At 38.6% G+C, this 15,719-nt stretch overlaps 1 protein-coding gene and 1 long non-coding RNA gene across 4 annotated transcripts in view; both read right to left on the reverse strand.

Annotated features, from left to right (window-relative positions):
• Positions 1-4,522: 4,522 nt before the first annotated feature.
• On the reverse strand, positions 4,523-15,527 carry CTCFL (CCCTC-binding factor like). 2 transcript variants are annotated; one of them, XM_018073982.2, is made up of 9 exons: positions 15,209-15,527; positions 14,064-14,316; positions 12,288-12,458; positions 11,522-11,655; positions 10,178-10,298; positions 9,212-9,361; positions 8,250-8,410; positions 6,649-6,769; positions 4,523-4,905 (listed from the first exon to the last, which is right to left on the reverse strand). In XM_018073982.2, exons 1-9 carry the CDS (start codon positions 15,425-15,427, stop codon positions 4,874-4,876), a joined length of 1,362 nt encoding a protein of 453 aa, XP_017929471.2. In that variant the 5' UTR covers positions 15,428-15,527; the 3' UTR covers positions 4,523-4,873. The 2 variants fall into 2 exon arrangements, with proteins under 2 accessions (XP_017929471.2, XP_017929472.1); XM_018073983.2 differs by having other exon boundaries at positions 6,638-6,769; positions 15,209-15,512.
• A 46-nt stretch (positions 15,528-15,573) lies between these two features.
• LOC108639951 overlaps positions 15,574-15,719 on the reverse strand; it is a 4,722-nt gene continuing 4,576 nt past the window's right edge. For both annotated transcript variants that reach the window (XR_003915856.1, XR_003915857.1), the window contains one exon: positions 15,574-15,681. This is a non-coding gene — a long non-coding RNA (uncharacterized LOC108639951). The remainder of the gene's footprint in view (positions 15,682-15,719) is intronic.

Consider the following 15,719-nt stretch of genomic DNA (forward strand, 5'->3'; position numbering starts at 1 on the left):
GCTGCATCCTCAGGGTGCAATTACAGCAATTATCTGGATGGATCTTCTCATCAGTGACCTTTGACTCATCTCCTACAAACTGTCAGTCTTCATCATCAGATGGGGAAAGCAGAGTATTGTTTCGACTCAATCAGCTGCTCCTGAGAAGGAGAACACCCCACATTAGGGCAGCCTGGCTGCCCACAGTGACCTCCTGCAGCCAGCCTGCGTCTGCCAGGCGAGGGGAGCCCGGCAGGAACAGCAGGTCCCTCCTGGGCTGTTCTGGTAGGATGGAGCCAGCAGCATCTCCACACGCTCCTGCATTCCTTAGGCACTGCAAGGGAAGCAGAAATAAGTCTTTTTGGATTCAAAGTGCTGGGTATTCTCATCATCTTTGTTGGTTTTGTGTCAGTTTTTGGAAGTTTGCCCCCAAAACCCTCTGTCTCACTTCGCATTCAACTGGAATGAACTCGCTGAACCAACTGAACTGACTATAAAATTATACCTATGCAAAGATGGAGCAGTCTTACCTTAACACTGTTATGACATTTATTATCACACAATTTTTACTGAAGTAAAACTCCTGTATAAGTTTTGTCAGAGGGCATGGCCAGGAGGGTACAGCCCATGTGAAATTAAACTATTTAAATTCACAATCAGTAATGCTAAATAATGAAGGGATAAATGACTCAGTTCAAACAGTAAGACATTTAAAATGGAATTGGAAAATACCAACCATAAACAGTTTTATAACTTTCACTTTGCAGTGAAATAACTGATGACTGACTATAACAGAAAAACGAAATATCACTTTTGCCTTAAAGGGAGAAGAGCTTAATTCTCTCAGCACACAGTTCTTCCAGAAAAAGGATGGCAGTTCCAAGGCTTAATTTTAATGACCATTAGCTGCTACCTCCCATTTAATTAGTTGATAATAAAAGCAAGGCTCTTTCTTATCAAAGCAATCAGCAGTGTCACTCCTTTGCATTCCTCCCATTAGCTGCAAATGTTGTTATATGGCCAGGGCAGGGATAAAACCAACAATCTGGGAAAAAACCTCCAAAGCGAAAAATAAACAAAATCATTTCCAGAGGTAACTCAGTCAATTACCAAAGGAGAAAGAAATCGACATTTCATTGTCAAGTGTCAATTCAAAGTGAAAACAGATTGAACCAAAACTGTCCAAAAATGCTTTACCATTTTGAAACACTCACCCCCCCCCCAATGCCAGACAGAGCCCAGCTGTTTCTGTGACTAACTTCAAACAATAGCTGGGCTGTTTGAAAGCTCAGCAACAGGGAATGATGTTTGCCTGAAGACACACTGTATTAATGTAAATTGCTTTCAAATGCACATTCAGTTTCTTAAACAAAACAAAAAGTAGATATAAAACTGTGAGAGTGGAAGTTACTGTTAGAGCCATATATAACCCTGTCAGCCATAATTCAGTCATACATTAGGGACCACATGGAGGGAGCTTGCATTCAGGGGGAAGGACAGCAAAAGGGGCCTCTATTTCTGTAAAAGGAAAGTGTTATTCATTTTACTCTTCCTACTTCAGAAAGGTCTTAAGACTACGGAACCTGTGTCTCCTCTATGAACCTTCCAATTGCCATCAGACAAAAACCTCTGTATTTCCTCCTTATGGGATGCTCTACACTTATGCCCATGGCTGTTGGTCATGCTGCCAGAGTGCCTTCATATCATCTTAAGCACTGACCTTTAAGAAACTATAAATGTTATTTCAGCTTTAATATTCTGATTCTAGTGTCTCTGGAAGTGATTAACAGCACTGGCTTTATGTCTTCAGGTCCTTGCCTATTTGCTCACCACCTTCTGCTAATGTAACTTAATCATTACACGCTGCAACACCCCAGGTTTCTATTTCTAGTTCAGTGAAATTAAACTAGTAATAAGCAGCAGCATACTGTATCATCAGTGGGTTTCATTGCTCCTGAAGGCAAAAGGATTAAATCACAGATTAATTTTGTTCTGTGTATCATCTTTCTCATCTGTACAATGGGGACAACACAGCTATAGTTGAGAGAAAGTGAGGCTTCCTCACAACAACAATTGCATTCCCATCTGTTAATTTTTTGTCAGTTATCTTTGCAGTATAGTTGTGAGATTGTTAAATAACCAAATTTGTGTAGCTAACAAAAAAGTGATCATGGCAAAGATCTTCAGTAGACGGTGCCGACAGACAGCAGACACGTTTGCCTAATCCAGACTTGGTAATCAGCAAAAAGATTTGAAAGACAGGAAAAAGATTAGTTTGGATACAAAGGAGAGGATGGCAGGAACGTTACGATGACAGTTCAAGAACATTTCTTGGAACGTTCACAAAAATGGAAATCAGCTGGAAATCCACCATTTCCTCATCTACTCTACCAGAATAATGCTTAGACGATGAGTAAAGACCATCTCATGGTAAAATCTTACATCACAGCATGAAAGGACCCAGTGTTGTGGTGATGCTGACTGTGCACCCTTCCCACACTGTTGTGTCAACACTTCACTTGGAGAACACATAAAAGAATTCTACTGGGTTTGACAAGTGCACCCTTTATCAAAGGGCCAGATTACTCCTCGTGGCCTGTGTGCACACCTCACCTTAAAGGACTTCTAAAATTTGTCTAACAAATCTGTTGCTTGTTAAAAGTTGTAAAACCTCTTTAGGTAAGGATTTCTTAGATAAGCAGCTGAAATTATCAATAATCAATAACTTTACTGATATGTTAAAATCTGTTATCAGTACCAGAAAATATATTAGCATGCCCCTAATGTATATTAATTGCATGTTAACTGCACCTGCCTTGCACTGGGGGCACACACCTGCCAACTCAGCCAAGTAAAGCAGAGCTGAAGGCAAACACAGCAAAGGCACGTGCAGGGATGAAGGGGTGTCACAGCCAATGGACGTGGAGGGACCGGCCATCCAGCTGAGCCTGTGCCAGCCCCAGTGGGGACAAATTCCCATTCCAGGAGCAACAAGGCAGCCCCATCCCACCCCAGCTGGGATTCACAGAATATGTTGACTTGGAAGGGACCCACAAGGATCATCGAGTCCAACCCTTAGCCCTGCACAGGCCCATCCCCAAGAGTCACACCCTGTGCCTGAGAGTGTCATCCAAACCCTCCTGGAGCTCTGGCAGCCTTGGTGCTGTGCCCGAGGCAGCGATTCCCGGCCCGGCCGTGCCCCCGCACTGCCCCCTGCGGGCACCGCCGGGAACGGCCGCTCCCCAAATCCTCCCGCGGGAACATCCACGGCACCTCCTCGGGGGACAATTTCACCTCGCAGGGGAAACCTGGAAAGCAAGCTTCCCCTTCTTTCCCAAATAACTCAATTATCTGAGAACGCTGTTAGAGAATACTAGAGAATACTTCAGTCTTATCTGTTTCATGACATGAATAATTCCTGTATATTTAGCAACTCCTCCAAAATTACTAAATTAAAATATTTAAAAAATTGGAATCTGTTCAGAATACGTATTGCTTTAAAAGATATTAATACATGCATACTGGTCTAAATATATGAATAATATAATTAAATCTTTGTAAAACATCAATCTGTATAATGACAAAAATATTTGTATTTGCATAGTTATGCAAATACTTTATCATGAAGAACAATCACCATTTGCTGTTATAAAGCACGAGACCACGAGGAATGACTCCTGAAGAGGTCAAACCATTCTTTCTTGATTCCCAAAAGGATGCATTTCCAGCTTCTAACTACTGAAAAAATAATTTTGCAAGTTCAGATATAAATATATCTTTTATTACTACATTCATATTCCACTTCATGTAGTCTGATTCTTATATGTCGCTACAGAATGTGCCAGCTTTGTTATTAACAACTATTAAATTAATAATATATATTCATAAAATTCATCAAGTAATTTAAACAACTCTGCTGCTTAGATTTTATAACATCAATGGAAACAGCACAACAAGAATAAAGTGAAGGATATTATTTAATCAATTATCATGGACAAAAGTATTCTTAAGCCCTGTTAAGAACAAATGAGCTTACTAAAACTTTACCACTGTGAAAACAGAAACAAACCAATAAATATGTACCGTTATAACTCAAATAACTGTACTGGAAAAACAAAGCCAGTGACAAATTTTGATGAATTCAAGCACTCTGACTTCTCAGTGTTTGCCAAAACACTACAAAACTGAACGAGGTTTCTGTCACCTAAATGGTAATTCCTGTCCATGTATTTTTCACAGAAATGCTTTTTCACAAAATTGTGTTTTAGCATCATGAATTCTATTAGAAGATAAAGTGTCTGCAGAAAGGAGGTTCAGTAAATGTTCCTTGCATTAAAAAATCACTGCCTTTCATGTGCTCACCCCAGCAAAGCATAAACCATCTGAAGTTCATGCAGCTCTCAGTGCTATAGAGCTACTGAGGCAGAACTTTGCCTCAGATCAATCTGCAATTCTGTGAGTAAGGCTGGAGAAAAATGAAATGCAAGGTGAAACAAACCTATCCATTTTTTAATAAATTACTCCGAAAATAGCTATTTTTTTCCTCATTCTGTTATCACATTTATGTAATAAACCAGGCAAAGGTTCCCTATCATTTTCACAATTTGGCAGTGGTATTTAGGCTACACAGCAGAAATTGCAGCAAGAAGAAATACGAGCACAGAGAGGCTTCAACAGCTTTCAACCAACACCTTTTCCAACTTTCTAACTGGAGGTAGTTCCACACTTTGAAATGGTCAGTTACAACCACTGAGAACAAGCAAGATCAGTCTGTTTGTGAGTTATTTGTCCATCATGTTGAGAATCCATTTCACAAATTGCTTCTGTTTTGTCTTCTCTCAGAGCTGCTGTTTCTATCCCATCTAAAACAGGAACAATCTCGCTGGCACAGTGTTCATTTTTCATCTTGGAGTGATTTCAGGGCAACTTTGAGAAAAAAAGAATTAAATATTGTGATGATTAACCAGAAAGACAAGTAAATCTTTCAATAAATTTAACAAATATGCAGTTTAATTTAGTGGAGAAAACACTGCCAATATGTACCAACATCTTTTACACTTTATTTGGGGAATGAATCTATCTTAGGTCAAATATTACATTACAAGCCACATTACTGAGTATGGTATTCTCATCAGAGGAAAACTAAGCATTATTTAACTGGAAATTTAATTATCATATGCATCCTTTTTCTTTTTTATTAGCAAAAGCAAATCATTGACAACACCAGTCTCACAAGTTGTCTTTTGTAAAGCCACATATAGGATCCCACAGGCCCCTTCAAGTTGTGCAGGAAGTGGACACTGATATATAAAAACTTGCAAACATCAACTTTGGGGAAAAACCTTCTGAAACAGCACAGAAATTTCTAATATTTGTGTGAGTCAATTTATGAACTGAGTATTTGCATGAAAAACATCTAAAAATACATTATCATAGCTCTAGAAAAATCAAGCTTTCAGATGAAGATATTTGCAAGATATCAAAAAGAAGCTGTTTCCATGTAGGAAAACATTAATAACAGCAAAATCTAATTACTGCAAAAACATAAACACTGCAGCTGTAACACTTCTCTCTAACCATACCATTACAGCCTCACCAGTGAAAACAGAAGTGTCAATGCTAATGTAAACTCAGCTGCTGATATATATTCATTAGATTCAGAAAAGCTCCAACATCTCTTCTTCTCACACTATGTCAGATTTTCTCTCCGTGTCACTGGCCATGAATCAGTGCAGATACAACCTGATACATCAAAAGGTAAGGTTTTGGGACACCTAGGCCAAAGATGTATCTGCATTCTTATCTATTACTCCATAAAAATCACCTGAGGAATCCTATCAAGGAGACTATTATGGCTTTCAAACACCATCTGGGAAGCACAGGGGCAAACGATGGGATATTCTGCTCAGGCAAAGCTACTTTTTGGCCATGGTGGCCCTGTAGGTGACCTTGGAAACGCACAGCCAGCTCTCACCCTGCAACAGTGCAGAGACTGAAGTGACAGAATAAACACTCAGTGCTCCAGAGCTACCCACAAAGAGCAGCACTGAGTAATTATGGGTGATCTTCTGAGTCTACAGATGTGCTGGACCAAGAGCTTCATAAATGGGCCTGCTCATCTTTGCAGTGTGAGAGGCCATTTAAATCAGTAACATTTTATTATTATTTGATCACTACCTGGTCCAAGTATGACAAAAAGGTGGTGAACAATTTCTTTATTAAGATGTACTAGACCTTTTGTGGTTAACAGGCAGTCTGAGCCCTGAAAGCGAAAAGTTTTTAATCCGGTCTGTATTAAAGCAATGTCTTATAAATCATGAGCTCTCAAGAAATCTCACTAGGCCTCAGCTCAAGGATGGGTCTCATTCTCCTTTATAAAGGCAAAGGGAAATTGCAAAAGGGAAAAGAAAACCATTTATGTAAGCACTGCTAAGCAGGGAGTTTAGGAACTCGTTTGGAGCAGGGGAACAGCCCAGAATGGGCACCTGAGCAATGACCCAATACAGATGACAAGAATTTCTGACACACAAAAAACCCTTTTTTGAAGTATTTTTCCACTGTTAGCTTCACTATGAAACAGTAATTAAACAGCAGGGAAGACTCACTGCCTTAACCTTTTAGTCTTGAATCTAATTTACATGATTAAATTCTAACTTACTTGCTGATTACCTTCTGACTTAACACGCTTGGGGTTCTCCTGGATTTTATTTTTCTCCTTGCTTCTTTTTCTGGGTGCAGCAGTTTCTGTCCTCCCCAGTCCACAATTTTCAGCATGCTTACGCATATTTTTCTGTCAGCATAATGAAGAATAAATATATGAATCAGATATTAATCTATGTAAGCAACTTAACACACACAAAACAAATATGGCTCTGACAGAGAAATTTTGGAATGCTAAGTGGAAGACTGACTTAGTTAACAACATTTATAAAACTCCTGAAGATTTTCCAGAATATGTATTAAAATTCTACTTTAAAGGAATGTTGCCATTAGGTGGGTATAAAATAAAATTTATCATTTTCTGGTTCCTGGATAAGCAATAAAGTTTTACATATAAAATCTGTATGTGAAAAAAGGTTACACTTACTTTAAAGTGTGCACAGTTAACTCAAAATGAGAAATATGTTCTCATTGCATATGGTTTTGAAGTGGGCAGGGACACCTTCCACTAGCCCAGGTTGCTCCAAGCCCTGTCCAACCTGGCCTTGGACACTTCCAGGGATGAGGCAGCCACAGCTTCTCTGGGCAACCTGTGCCAGGGCCTCCCCACCCTCACAGTAGATTTTATTTTCTAATTTCCAATCTAAACCTACTGTCAGTTTAAGGCCATTCCCCCTTGTCCTGTCACTACATGCTCTTTTAAATAGTCCCTTGTGCCAATACAATCTGCAATACTTTCTAAAGCTAACTCCACTGAGATCCCTTAAAGGAAGTATCTTACCCTGCCCTTATCTATCTTTGCCCTTACCACATTTAGGGCATTCATAAACTGTGGGCTTAACACTACAGTCCTGGTGCTTCCGAAAGGGAAGAGTGAGGAGCTGCTTCCATCAACAGCTTGTGCTGCAGCACGAGCAAGTGAAGGGCTTCTCACCAGTATGGGTTTGTTTATGTGCAATTCAGCACAAAAATATCTGTAACATTACTACCCAGCTCTGTGACACATGTACAAACAACTCTCACAGGCACCAGAAAAGTGTTAGGGTGTTGCACAGACTCCTTATTTATCCTCCACTGTGAGCAGATGCTGAAGAACACACTGGGATACTGCTCCCCCGTGGAGAAGGTCAGAGGTTTTCCTCCTAACTTTATTAAGGATTGCTGAGAAAATAACCAGACCAGAGTAATGATACATTCCACCATATCAAGGCCAAAGCTCTCCTAAATATCCTAAATGTACTCTTTAAAATACAACTTTCAGTTCAGACTGAATTCATTCTGTGTCACTGCTGAAAATCACATTTCAGGCTCAAATACTGTGTTTTGTTCTTATCAGGACATCACGGAAAGTGATTGCTCTTACTTGATACTTCTAAGCAGTTCATGTACAAAAGATTTATCAAGACTACTTTTCTTGATAAAAAGATTTCATTTTCACTGTTTATTTGTGAACAATTTATCCTGGAAATAAAAATATAACTACACTATTTCAGTCAGACCGCAGGCACAAAAGCTTTTATCCTCTTCAGGTAAATATAACCCCAAAGCCAACCACACCTTGCCAAACCACCAACTGAGTGAAGCAGTATTTTCTCAGGGAATTTAAATACCTGATTACACGTGTAGCTGCACTGAGCACATTTGAATCCTTTTCCTCCTCTGTGAGTCTTCTTGTGCTGAAGGAAAGCGTAGCGTTCGTGAAAAACCGCCTCGCAGGCGCTGCACTTAATGGCCTCCTCCATGTAGGAGTGAAGATTTCGCAAGTGGACACCTGAACAGTTATCCAAAACAATTCATTTTAACACAATTTTGACTAAAAGAAGGACTGTTTACATCCCTGAGTAATGCAAACACAAAAGAACCTTCAGTGCTCTCTCCAGGACACGTAAAATAGCCAAATCAGTTTAAGACAACTAAAGTTGCAGCAAGGTGGTGTAACTTTCCATAGAAATCAATCCTGTTGATTTCAATGAAAATTGCTTAACAAACCACTTTCAAAAATTCCAGTAACCCCCTGCATTAGTCTGTACGCAACAATTCACTGAAAAATGTTACCCAAAGTAGTATTTACAATATAAAAGTGAACACTGCAAAAATACATGAAGAAATGGTATGTATGTAAATAATAATTCCACTTCTACCTTCAAATACTTACCATATTTCAGTTGGATCTTTATTTGAAAACATAAATAGATTCTAAAGGCATTTTGTATGTTTAAGTATTTCTTTAATATAGCTTTTTCATATATTTCTGGAAACTTAAAATTTTATATAGTTACTGGTCAGCTCTATTGCCTCAAACATTTCTTACTGAAATACAGAAGGTCACAGTGGCACAGGTATTGAGCTAAAGAAAAAGCTAAATCTTTGCTACTTTACATTTTAAACAAATTAAAACATCAACCACAAGATGTCACCACATCTCCTTGCAGGAGGAACTTACCTGTAAAACATAAATGCATTTTCCACAGAAACATTTTGTGACCGTATGAAGTCAAATATAACATATTTGGTGAAATTTTACCTTTACTTATCTCTACGTTTCATTTTCAGTTTTTTCCTTCGAACTCACCCAAATCACTTTTTCGGGAAATGAGGGTACTGCAATGTGGACACTGGTGTTTTGGGACGTTTTCTCCGTGCTTCTGTAACATGTGGATTTTCATGGTACCGCTCTGAGTGAATCTGGCCCGGCAAACACAGCATTCATAGCGTTTTTCCCCTATTAAAAAGATATTAAAATAACATGTGCTTAGAAGGCCTAGTCATTTGATACAAGTGCAAATTCCCACAGACCTCAACATGTTCTAACAGCAACAGTCTCCACACCGACCAAAAGTTACTATTAGTTGACAATGCACAAATGGCTAAATAACTTTCCATAAGTTTGGATAACTGATTACAACACAAAATTTGGGCTTCCAGAATCTACAAGTCAAAATTGTCTCAATGAGGGATAAGTGGGGATATTTGGAAGATTTGATTCAAACCACACTGTCACACTCTGAAACAAACTAAAGCATCAATTATAACACACATTATATATCATAACTGAGCTAAGTTAAACCCTGAAATACAGGATAGGTACCAACTGCCTTCTCAGAAGACTTGCACATTACAGAGCTGTGACTGGAACACACTGCTTTCAATGTTTAAGCAATTTAATCCTTTTGACCAGTCTGGGGCCACAGAAATGTCCATGTTTTGAACAGACATTTAAAAATCTCCCATCAGACACACTCCATATAAAATCATATAATCGAGAAATAAAAGTGACAACTTGATCCACAGAAAACAACAGCACATAAAGGAAATATTTTCCTAATATAAAAGAAGTTCAGGAAGAGCAGCAAGACTAACTAATAGCTAGATCTCCAATAGCCAAATCCAGAACATTTAAAGAGAACATGTTTTTCACACGTTTTTACTCAAAATCACAAATGAAAAAAGGACTAATTTAGAGTCTGAAATTATATCATTCTAACCCTATGAATACTAAGGGCCTAAGACCACAGACTTGATCATTGCAGAGTCCTACCTGTATGAGTCAACATGTGCCTTTTCAGTTTATAGGCATCTTTGCTGGCATAACTGCAGAGGTCACAGGGATAGGGACGCTCTCCTGTGTGGGAACGAATGTGTCGTCTCATTTTGCTGGCCTAACATAAAAATCAGAGATTTGCTAAAGCAACACCTACATTAGAGACATAATCAAGTAAAATATAAGAAATTTTACATAATACACCCATTGCAATTTAAAATATTGCATTAATCCCAAAATCAGCACTCTCACATCCATATTCCTCCCCTCCCCATTTTTCCTGCACAATCAGCCTGCTGTGGTTTTGGGCAACACTTTACTCTTTCCCAGATGGTCTTATTTCCATGTTTAGTGTCCACATTAGAAGAAATTTTATAGTAAGAACATAAAAGCTAGCATTTTATAAAGAGGATACCTACTACTCTCACACTACTTGGATGTACCAAACATAAAATTCTTTGGTTAATGAGTTTGGTCTTTCATTTATTTTCCTGAGTATTTTCAAAGTCTATTCACCTTCAAGTCCCAATGCTGCAAAGTTTATTTCATTCTACTTTGTTCTACTGCTCTGATCTGTTCTACATAAATATTGTAGGTATGCAAATGGGAGTTACCAAATGTTCAATTCCTCCATTTATAAACATATTTAAGGAATTCACTGACAGATCCATTCAAATCTACAACACTATTCAAATAAAATTAAACGTGACTGCCAACCTTTGCTATACAAAAATCAAACAATTTGCATGGCAGTACTACAGAGCTCCTTCTGCTTTCCTCATTCAGGTAAAGCTCACAGGAATGAGAGTTCTGGAAGAGCAATGAGTGCTGAATAGTTCCTTATTGAAACAAGAGAAAGAATAGAATAATTTAAAATAAACTGTCAGGGTTTTTAAAGATGCAAGCAATCCAAAATCTGTTTAATAAGGTAAGGTGCATGGAATAAAGTTAAGGCTTGCTTACGCCTTCAGATCTGGACAGAGCACATAAAAAATTCAGACAGTGAATATCCACTAAACTGTGACAGTGATTCAATCAGAGGTGACTGTGATTCAATCACAGGTGCATTTCTGAAAGCCTGTTTTTAACAAGTGAACCCTTAAGCAGACTCTTCGTTTTTTATTTCTTGATTAAGAAAATTTCAGTTCTGAAAAGAAAACCAAACATCATCAAGTATATAAACACAACATATGACCTTTATTTTAGACATCAGCTAGTACTGCCCCCCATGAAGTGTAAAGGAAGAGGATCAAATTCACACAAACACATTGTCTGGCAGCAGTTTCAGCATAATAAAAATGTCCTCAAACTAGTTTTAAAAAGCTAAATGATTGTACTTACTTCTACACTGGAGTATTCACATATCGTGCACTTGAAAGGTTTCTCTAAGGTGTGTTTGTACCGCCTGTGTCGTGAAAGCTCACCCCTGGTCACAAATGCTGTATCACAGTCACTGCACTTATAGGGTTTGGTCCCTGCAAGAACACACCATTAGAATTTTATTTAACACCAATATTCACAATATTTTAATAGAACCTTTCCTGATCTTCTGATTTTTTATACACAATAAATCATAGAATGGTTTGGGATGGAAGGGACCTTAAAGACCATCTTGTACCAAATCCCCTCCACTAGATCAGGTTGCCCAATGCCCCACCTAACCTGACTCTGAACATTGCCAGGGATGGGACATCCACAGGTTCTCTGAACAACGTGCTCCAGTGTCTCACCCTTCTCATAGTAAAGAATTTCTTCAATATATATGTACAATATAAGTTTATAATAAACACAATTTATCACTTTGCTTCATATGTTTATACAGCAAAACGAAAACATCACAGAACATTCTACTATGCATATGGGAATCAGGCACAACTGAAGTCATACTCACTTACCAAAAATGTTTAGAATGGTATTTAATAAAATAAACAAACACGTACACAGAGAGTTACTAACAACAGACAATGTCTTTTCAGCATGGAACACCAAACAAAATCAGAGAAACTTTCAAGTACAAAATGATCACAGTTCTAAGGCAAAGTCATTTGCCTGTTAATTCAGTTTTGCAGATAGTGTGTAAAAGGAAGTATTTTCAAGCATTAGACACCTGTATGTGTGTTCACATGGTTGTGCAGGAGAGTTGCTGTACGAAAAGCCTTTGGGCAGAGGTGACACAAGTAACGTTTCTCATCAGAATGGGTTTTCAAGTGACGCTTCAGATTTGACAATCTGGCTGAGGTGAAGGAACAGAAACAACAGCTGAAACCTTCTTTTTCTCCTGTTGGAACAAAGACATATTTAGACTGTACAAGCCACAAAATAATGACTTTACATTTTCAAAAAAATACCAATTTCAACAGAGTCCCTCTACTTTAGGTAAAAATACTTCATACTTCTACATCAAAGGACTTTGTTAAGACTTGAGTGATTTGCCCCAAAAATAGTGCTATATGTTAGTGATACAGTTTAGAATCTAATCTCAGGAAACCTAACTCCTAACCTAGCTCTCACCTCCAAGACAGGATGAGACTTCTTCTCTCAATATCATCATTAAGACATGGTTCATCAAGGCACTTACAACCTGTGCAACACACTTCTTGAGGACAACTGTGTAATTAGTACTAAGGAAGCTTATTCAAAGATTTGGAAATGGCAGCTTAAGCTATTCTCAGCTTTCTGGTAGTCCTGAATCTGTAAAGTGTATATAAAAAAATCATGATGTAAAAGCCTCTTTAGAATTACTAGTTGAATTTGAGGAAAAAAAAAAAAGAATCAATTGCTTGAAGAAGTCATAGAATAAAGTTCATGGCACAACAGAAATTAATTTCTTTTGAGAGTAACAAGATTAAATGCACAACACTTTCAGTTATGAAGAAGATTTGAAACTGTGAAATGGCAAATACGTCATATTTGAGGAGTCTTTCCAGAACAGTTGTCTCAGCTCCCAAGTGCACTCTCTGTAATGTTTTTCATGCTGAGACCAAAATGCATTTTATACAATGCTTTATACCACACAGAGATGTGCAGATGACACTTCAGTAACAGCAAACAAAACCACTTTATTGTCATTTATTCATTGTGGATTCATGCCCACACAAAAGAACATTGTTAGCTTTGTTAAAGCTGCTCAAATGTGCTTCCTATAAGGGCTGTAACTAAAACATGGGACATTAACAATTTGTACAAGTTCCATAAACAACCTCAGCCAAGATACCTTAGCATCCAGATGCTACAACACACACGTTTACAGACTCAACATCACTGATGTCATCCAACTTTTCCAGCACACACACACAGTTTCTAGGGAAACAGATGCTTATCTTTTCCCTTCCAAGTCAGTCCTTAACTTCTGCAACGTACTTTCACATTTCTAAAACTTTAAATCAGCCATTTTCTGTCACTTTTATTTAGGTTCTGGGAAAGGCTTTGCTGACAGGTATTGTTTGATACTTGCCGACCACCCTCTGCCAGCAACGTGGAACAATTCTAAGCTCATCCATAAACCCTCAAAAAAAGCCCATTTTCAAGCTGAATGAATGAATTAAGAGACTAAATAAATTACTAGGTTTATTCAAAGGCATTTATACAATATTAACTTTGAAATCTCCCTGGAGGTTTCACATACCACATACTGTTCAAAAGACCATTAATTTCTAAATGCCATCCAAAATGTCTCTCCTGACATCAGCCTGAACAAGATCTTCTAACGCTTAAGGCTGAAAGGTTTTTTTTCTTCTTCCAAACTTCCACAGAATGTTAAGACTTAACCTAACCTAAACTCAACAATTACCACTGTATTTAATATAAAATTTCAGCCTCACTTCAAAATCTCACCCAACATACATTATCTAAAAATGAACTACAAACACTGTTAACGTTTTACCTTTTTTCTGACGTGGTGCACAAGCCTGAAATTTTAGATTCTTGGAATTTTTTACAACTGTTTGTTCTGATGCAGTTGCATATTCCTGCTCTTTACTTTCATTACACAACTCTGACAAATTTTCACTGGCTTTGCAGCTTTGGCTCTTTTTTTCCCCAACTGTGGAAAAAAGTTTCTTTCCTTCCCCCTCTTCAGATGGGCTCAGCTGCTGGATGTTATTTTCAAACGCAATGGCATCATTATCTCTGTCAATCTAGTTTAAAAAAGAAAATGTTTTACAACTTTCTCAATCAACGGCAGTCACTAGTGGCAAATCAACTGAGCAGTCAACAAAAGACAAGCTACTAATTCATCTTGATTTTCAGGCTTAAATGTGATGGACAAAACTGCAACAAAAAATTTGCATTTAGCATACAAAAGCTTAACTGGGAAGTGAAAAGTTACTAAAATTGAGCCCTACCTCTTCAAAATTTTATGTAAAATTTCAGAGTGTCATGTAAAGATTACACTACTGAGAACACAACCCCCTGTATCTTAATTTTTCAAAAAGATTTTAAATTTCACTTTAGTACCTTTACCTTTTAAAAGAAAACAAGAAGTATGCTCTCAGTTTTTTATCAAATATAGGACTTCTGCAGCCTAATTGTAATGCTTTCTTTGTCATAAAGCAATTACAGGGTTGTGGTATGTCTTGCATTAGCTAAATTAAATATGACCTACCTCAGAACTTATCTAGAGCTGCATGAATTTTAAAAGAATAAAAATAATATTTTATTATAAAACCAACAGTTGGAACAGAATAAATAGCAGTGTTTGCATGTCCTTTTAATAAAATTAATTTCAAATGAAACCATATTACACACCCAGCTTTAACGACACTGCAGTATTGAACTAACTGAATTATAGAGAAGGGAAACTGTGTAATGGTACTTAAGAGATCGAGGCTGTCAAACCAAATAGTACCAAACTGGTGCACTGAATTAAAAACTTGTCTGAATTTCAACAAGTTAGTTATCTAGTCTAAAGGTTTAGCTTGTCTTTTAAAAAATGGGATGAGATTATAAAAAGCTGCACAAAGGACTGGATACTTAGAACCGGATCGGTGTGACAGTAGGAGCTAACAGGTAACATATCTTCACTTGTACCTCCATCCGGAGCGTGTCTAGTGGTTTCTCAGTTGCCTTGCTTTCTGAACTCTTTTCTTGCCCTTCCTCTTGCAGAACATGAATCTGTGCCAGCTCTAGGTCATAGAACACGCAGATCCCTTCCCGCAGGGTGAGAGCCATGCCCTGGGACACGCTGTGCACCACGGCCTGTCCCTGCCCCTGCCCCGGCAGCACCACTGCCCCGGCCAGCGCTGCCATGGGCAGGGGCCTGCCGGGCTCCCTCCTCCTCCTCCTCCTCTGCCCTCACACTCTGTGAGCAGGGCCCGTGTTTTTCACCCTCCTGAGGAGACAGGCACCGCTCTGGGGGACAGGAGCCCCCGCCCGCACTCGGGTCACTGTCACTGCCACCGCTGCGCTCCTTCGCTCGGCTTTGCCCGGCCCCACCACGCTCTTCTGTGCTGCCGTCCGTGGTTTCCCCGCAGCCCTAAGGCCTCGCACGGTGCTGAGCGAACCTGTTCGAAAGGCAACGTTAAACACGAGGGCAAACCAC

The sequence above is a fragment of the Manacus vitellinus genome, unplaced genomic scaffold (assembly GCF_001715985.3).
Source record: "Manacus vitellinus isolate BGI_N305 unplaced genomic scaffold, ASM171598v3 scaffold_26_pilon, whole genome shotgun sequence".
NCBI classification, from domain to species: domain Eukaryota; kingdom Metazoa; phylum Chordata; class Aves; order Passeriformes; family Pipridae; genus Manacus; species Manacus vitellinus.

Excerpts from the sequence above, each read along its gene's own strand:
- CTCFL (XM_018073982.2), bottom strand. The coding sequence starts at position 15,427 with ATGGCAGCGCTGGCCGGGGCAGTGGTGCTGCCGGGGCAGGGGCAGGGA. Across the intron at positions 8,411-9,211 it reads TTCCCGAAAAAGTGATTTGG|GTGTCCACTTGCGAAATCTT; the intron begins GTGAGTTCGAAG and ends ATAACTGTTCAG. Across the intron at positions 4,906-6,648 it reads CAAGCGTGTTAAGTCAGAAG|TTGCCCTGAAATCACTCCAA; the intron begins GTAATCAGCAAG and ends TTTTTCTCAAAG.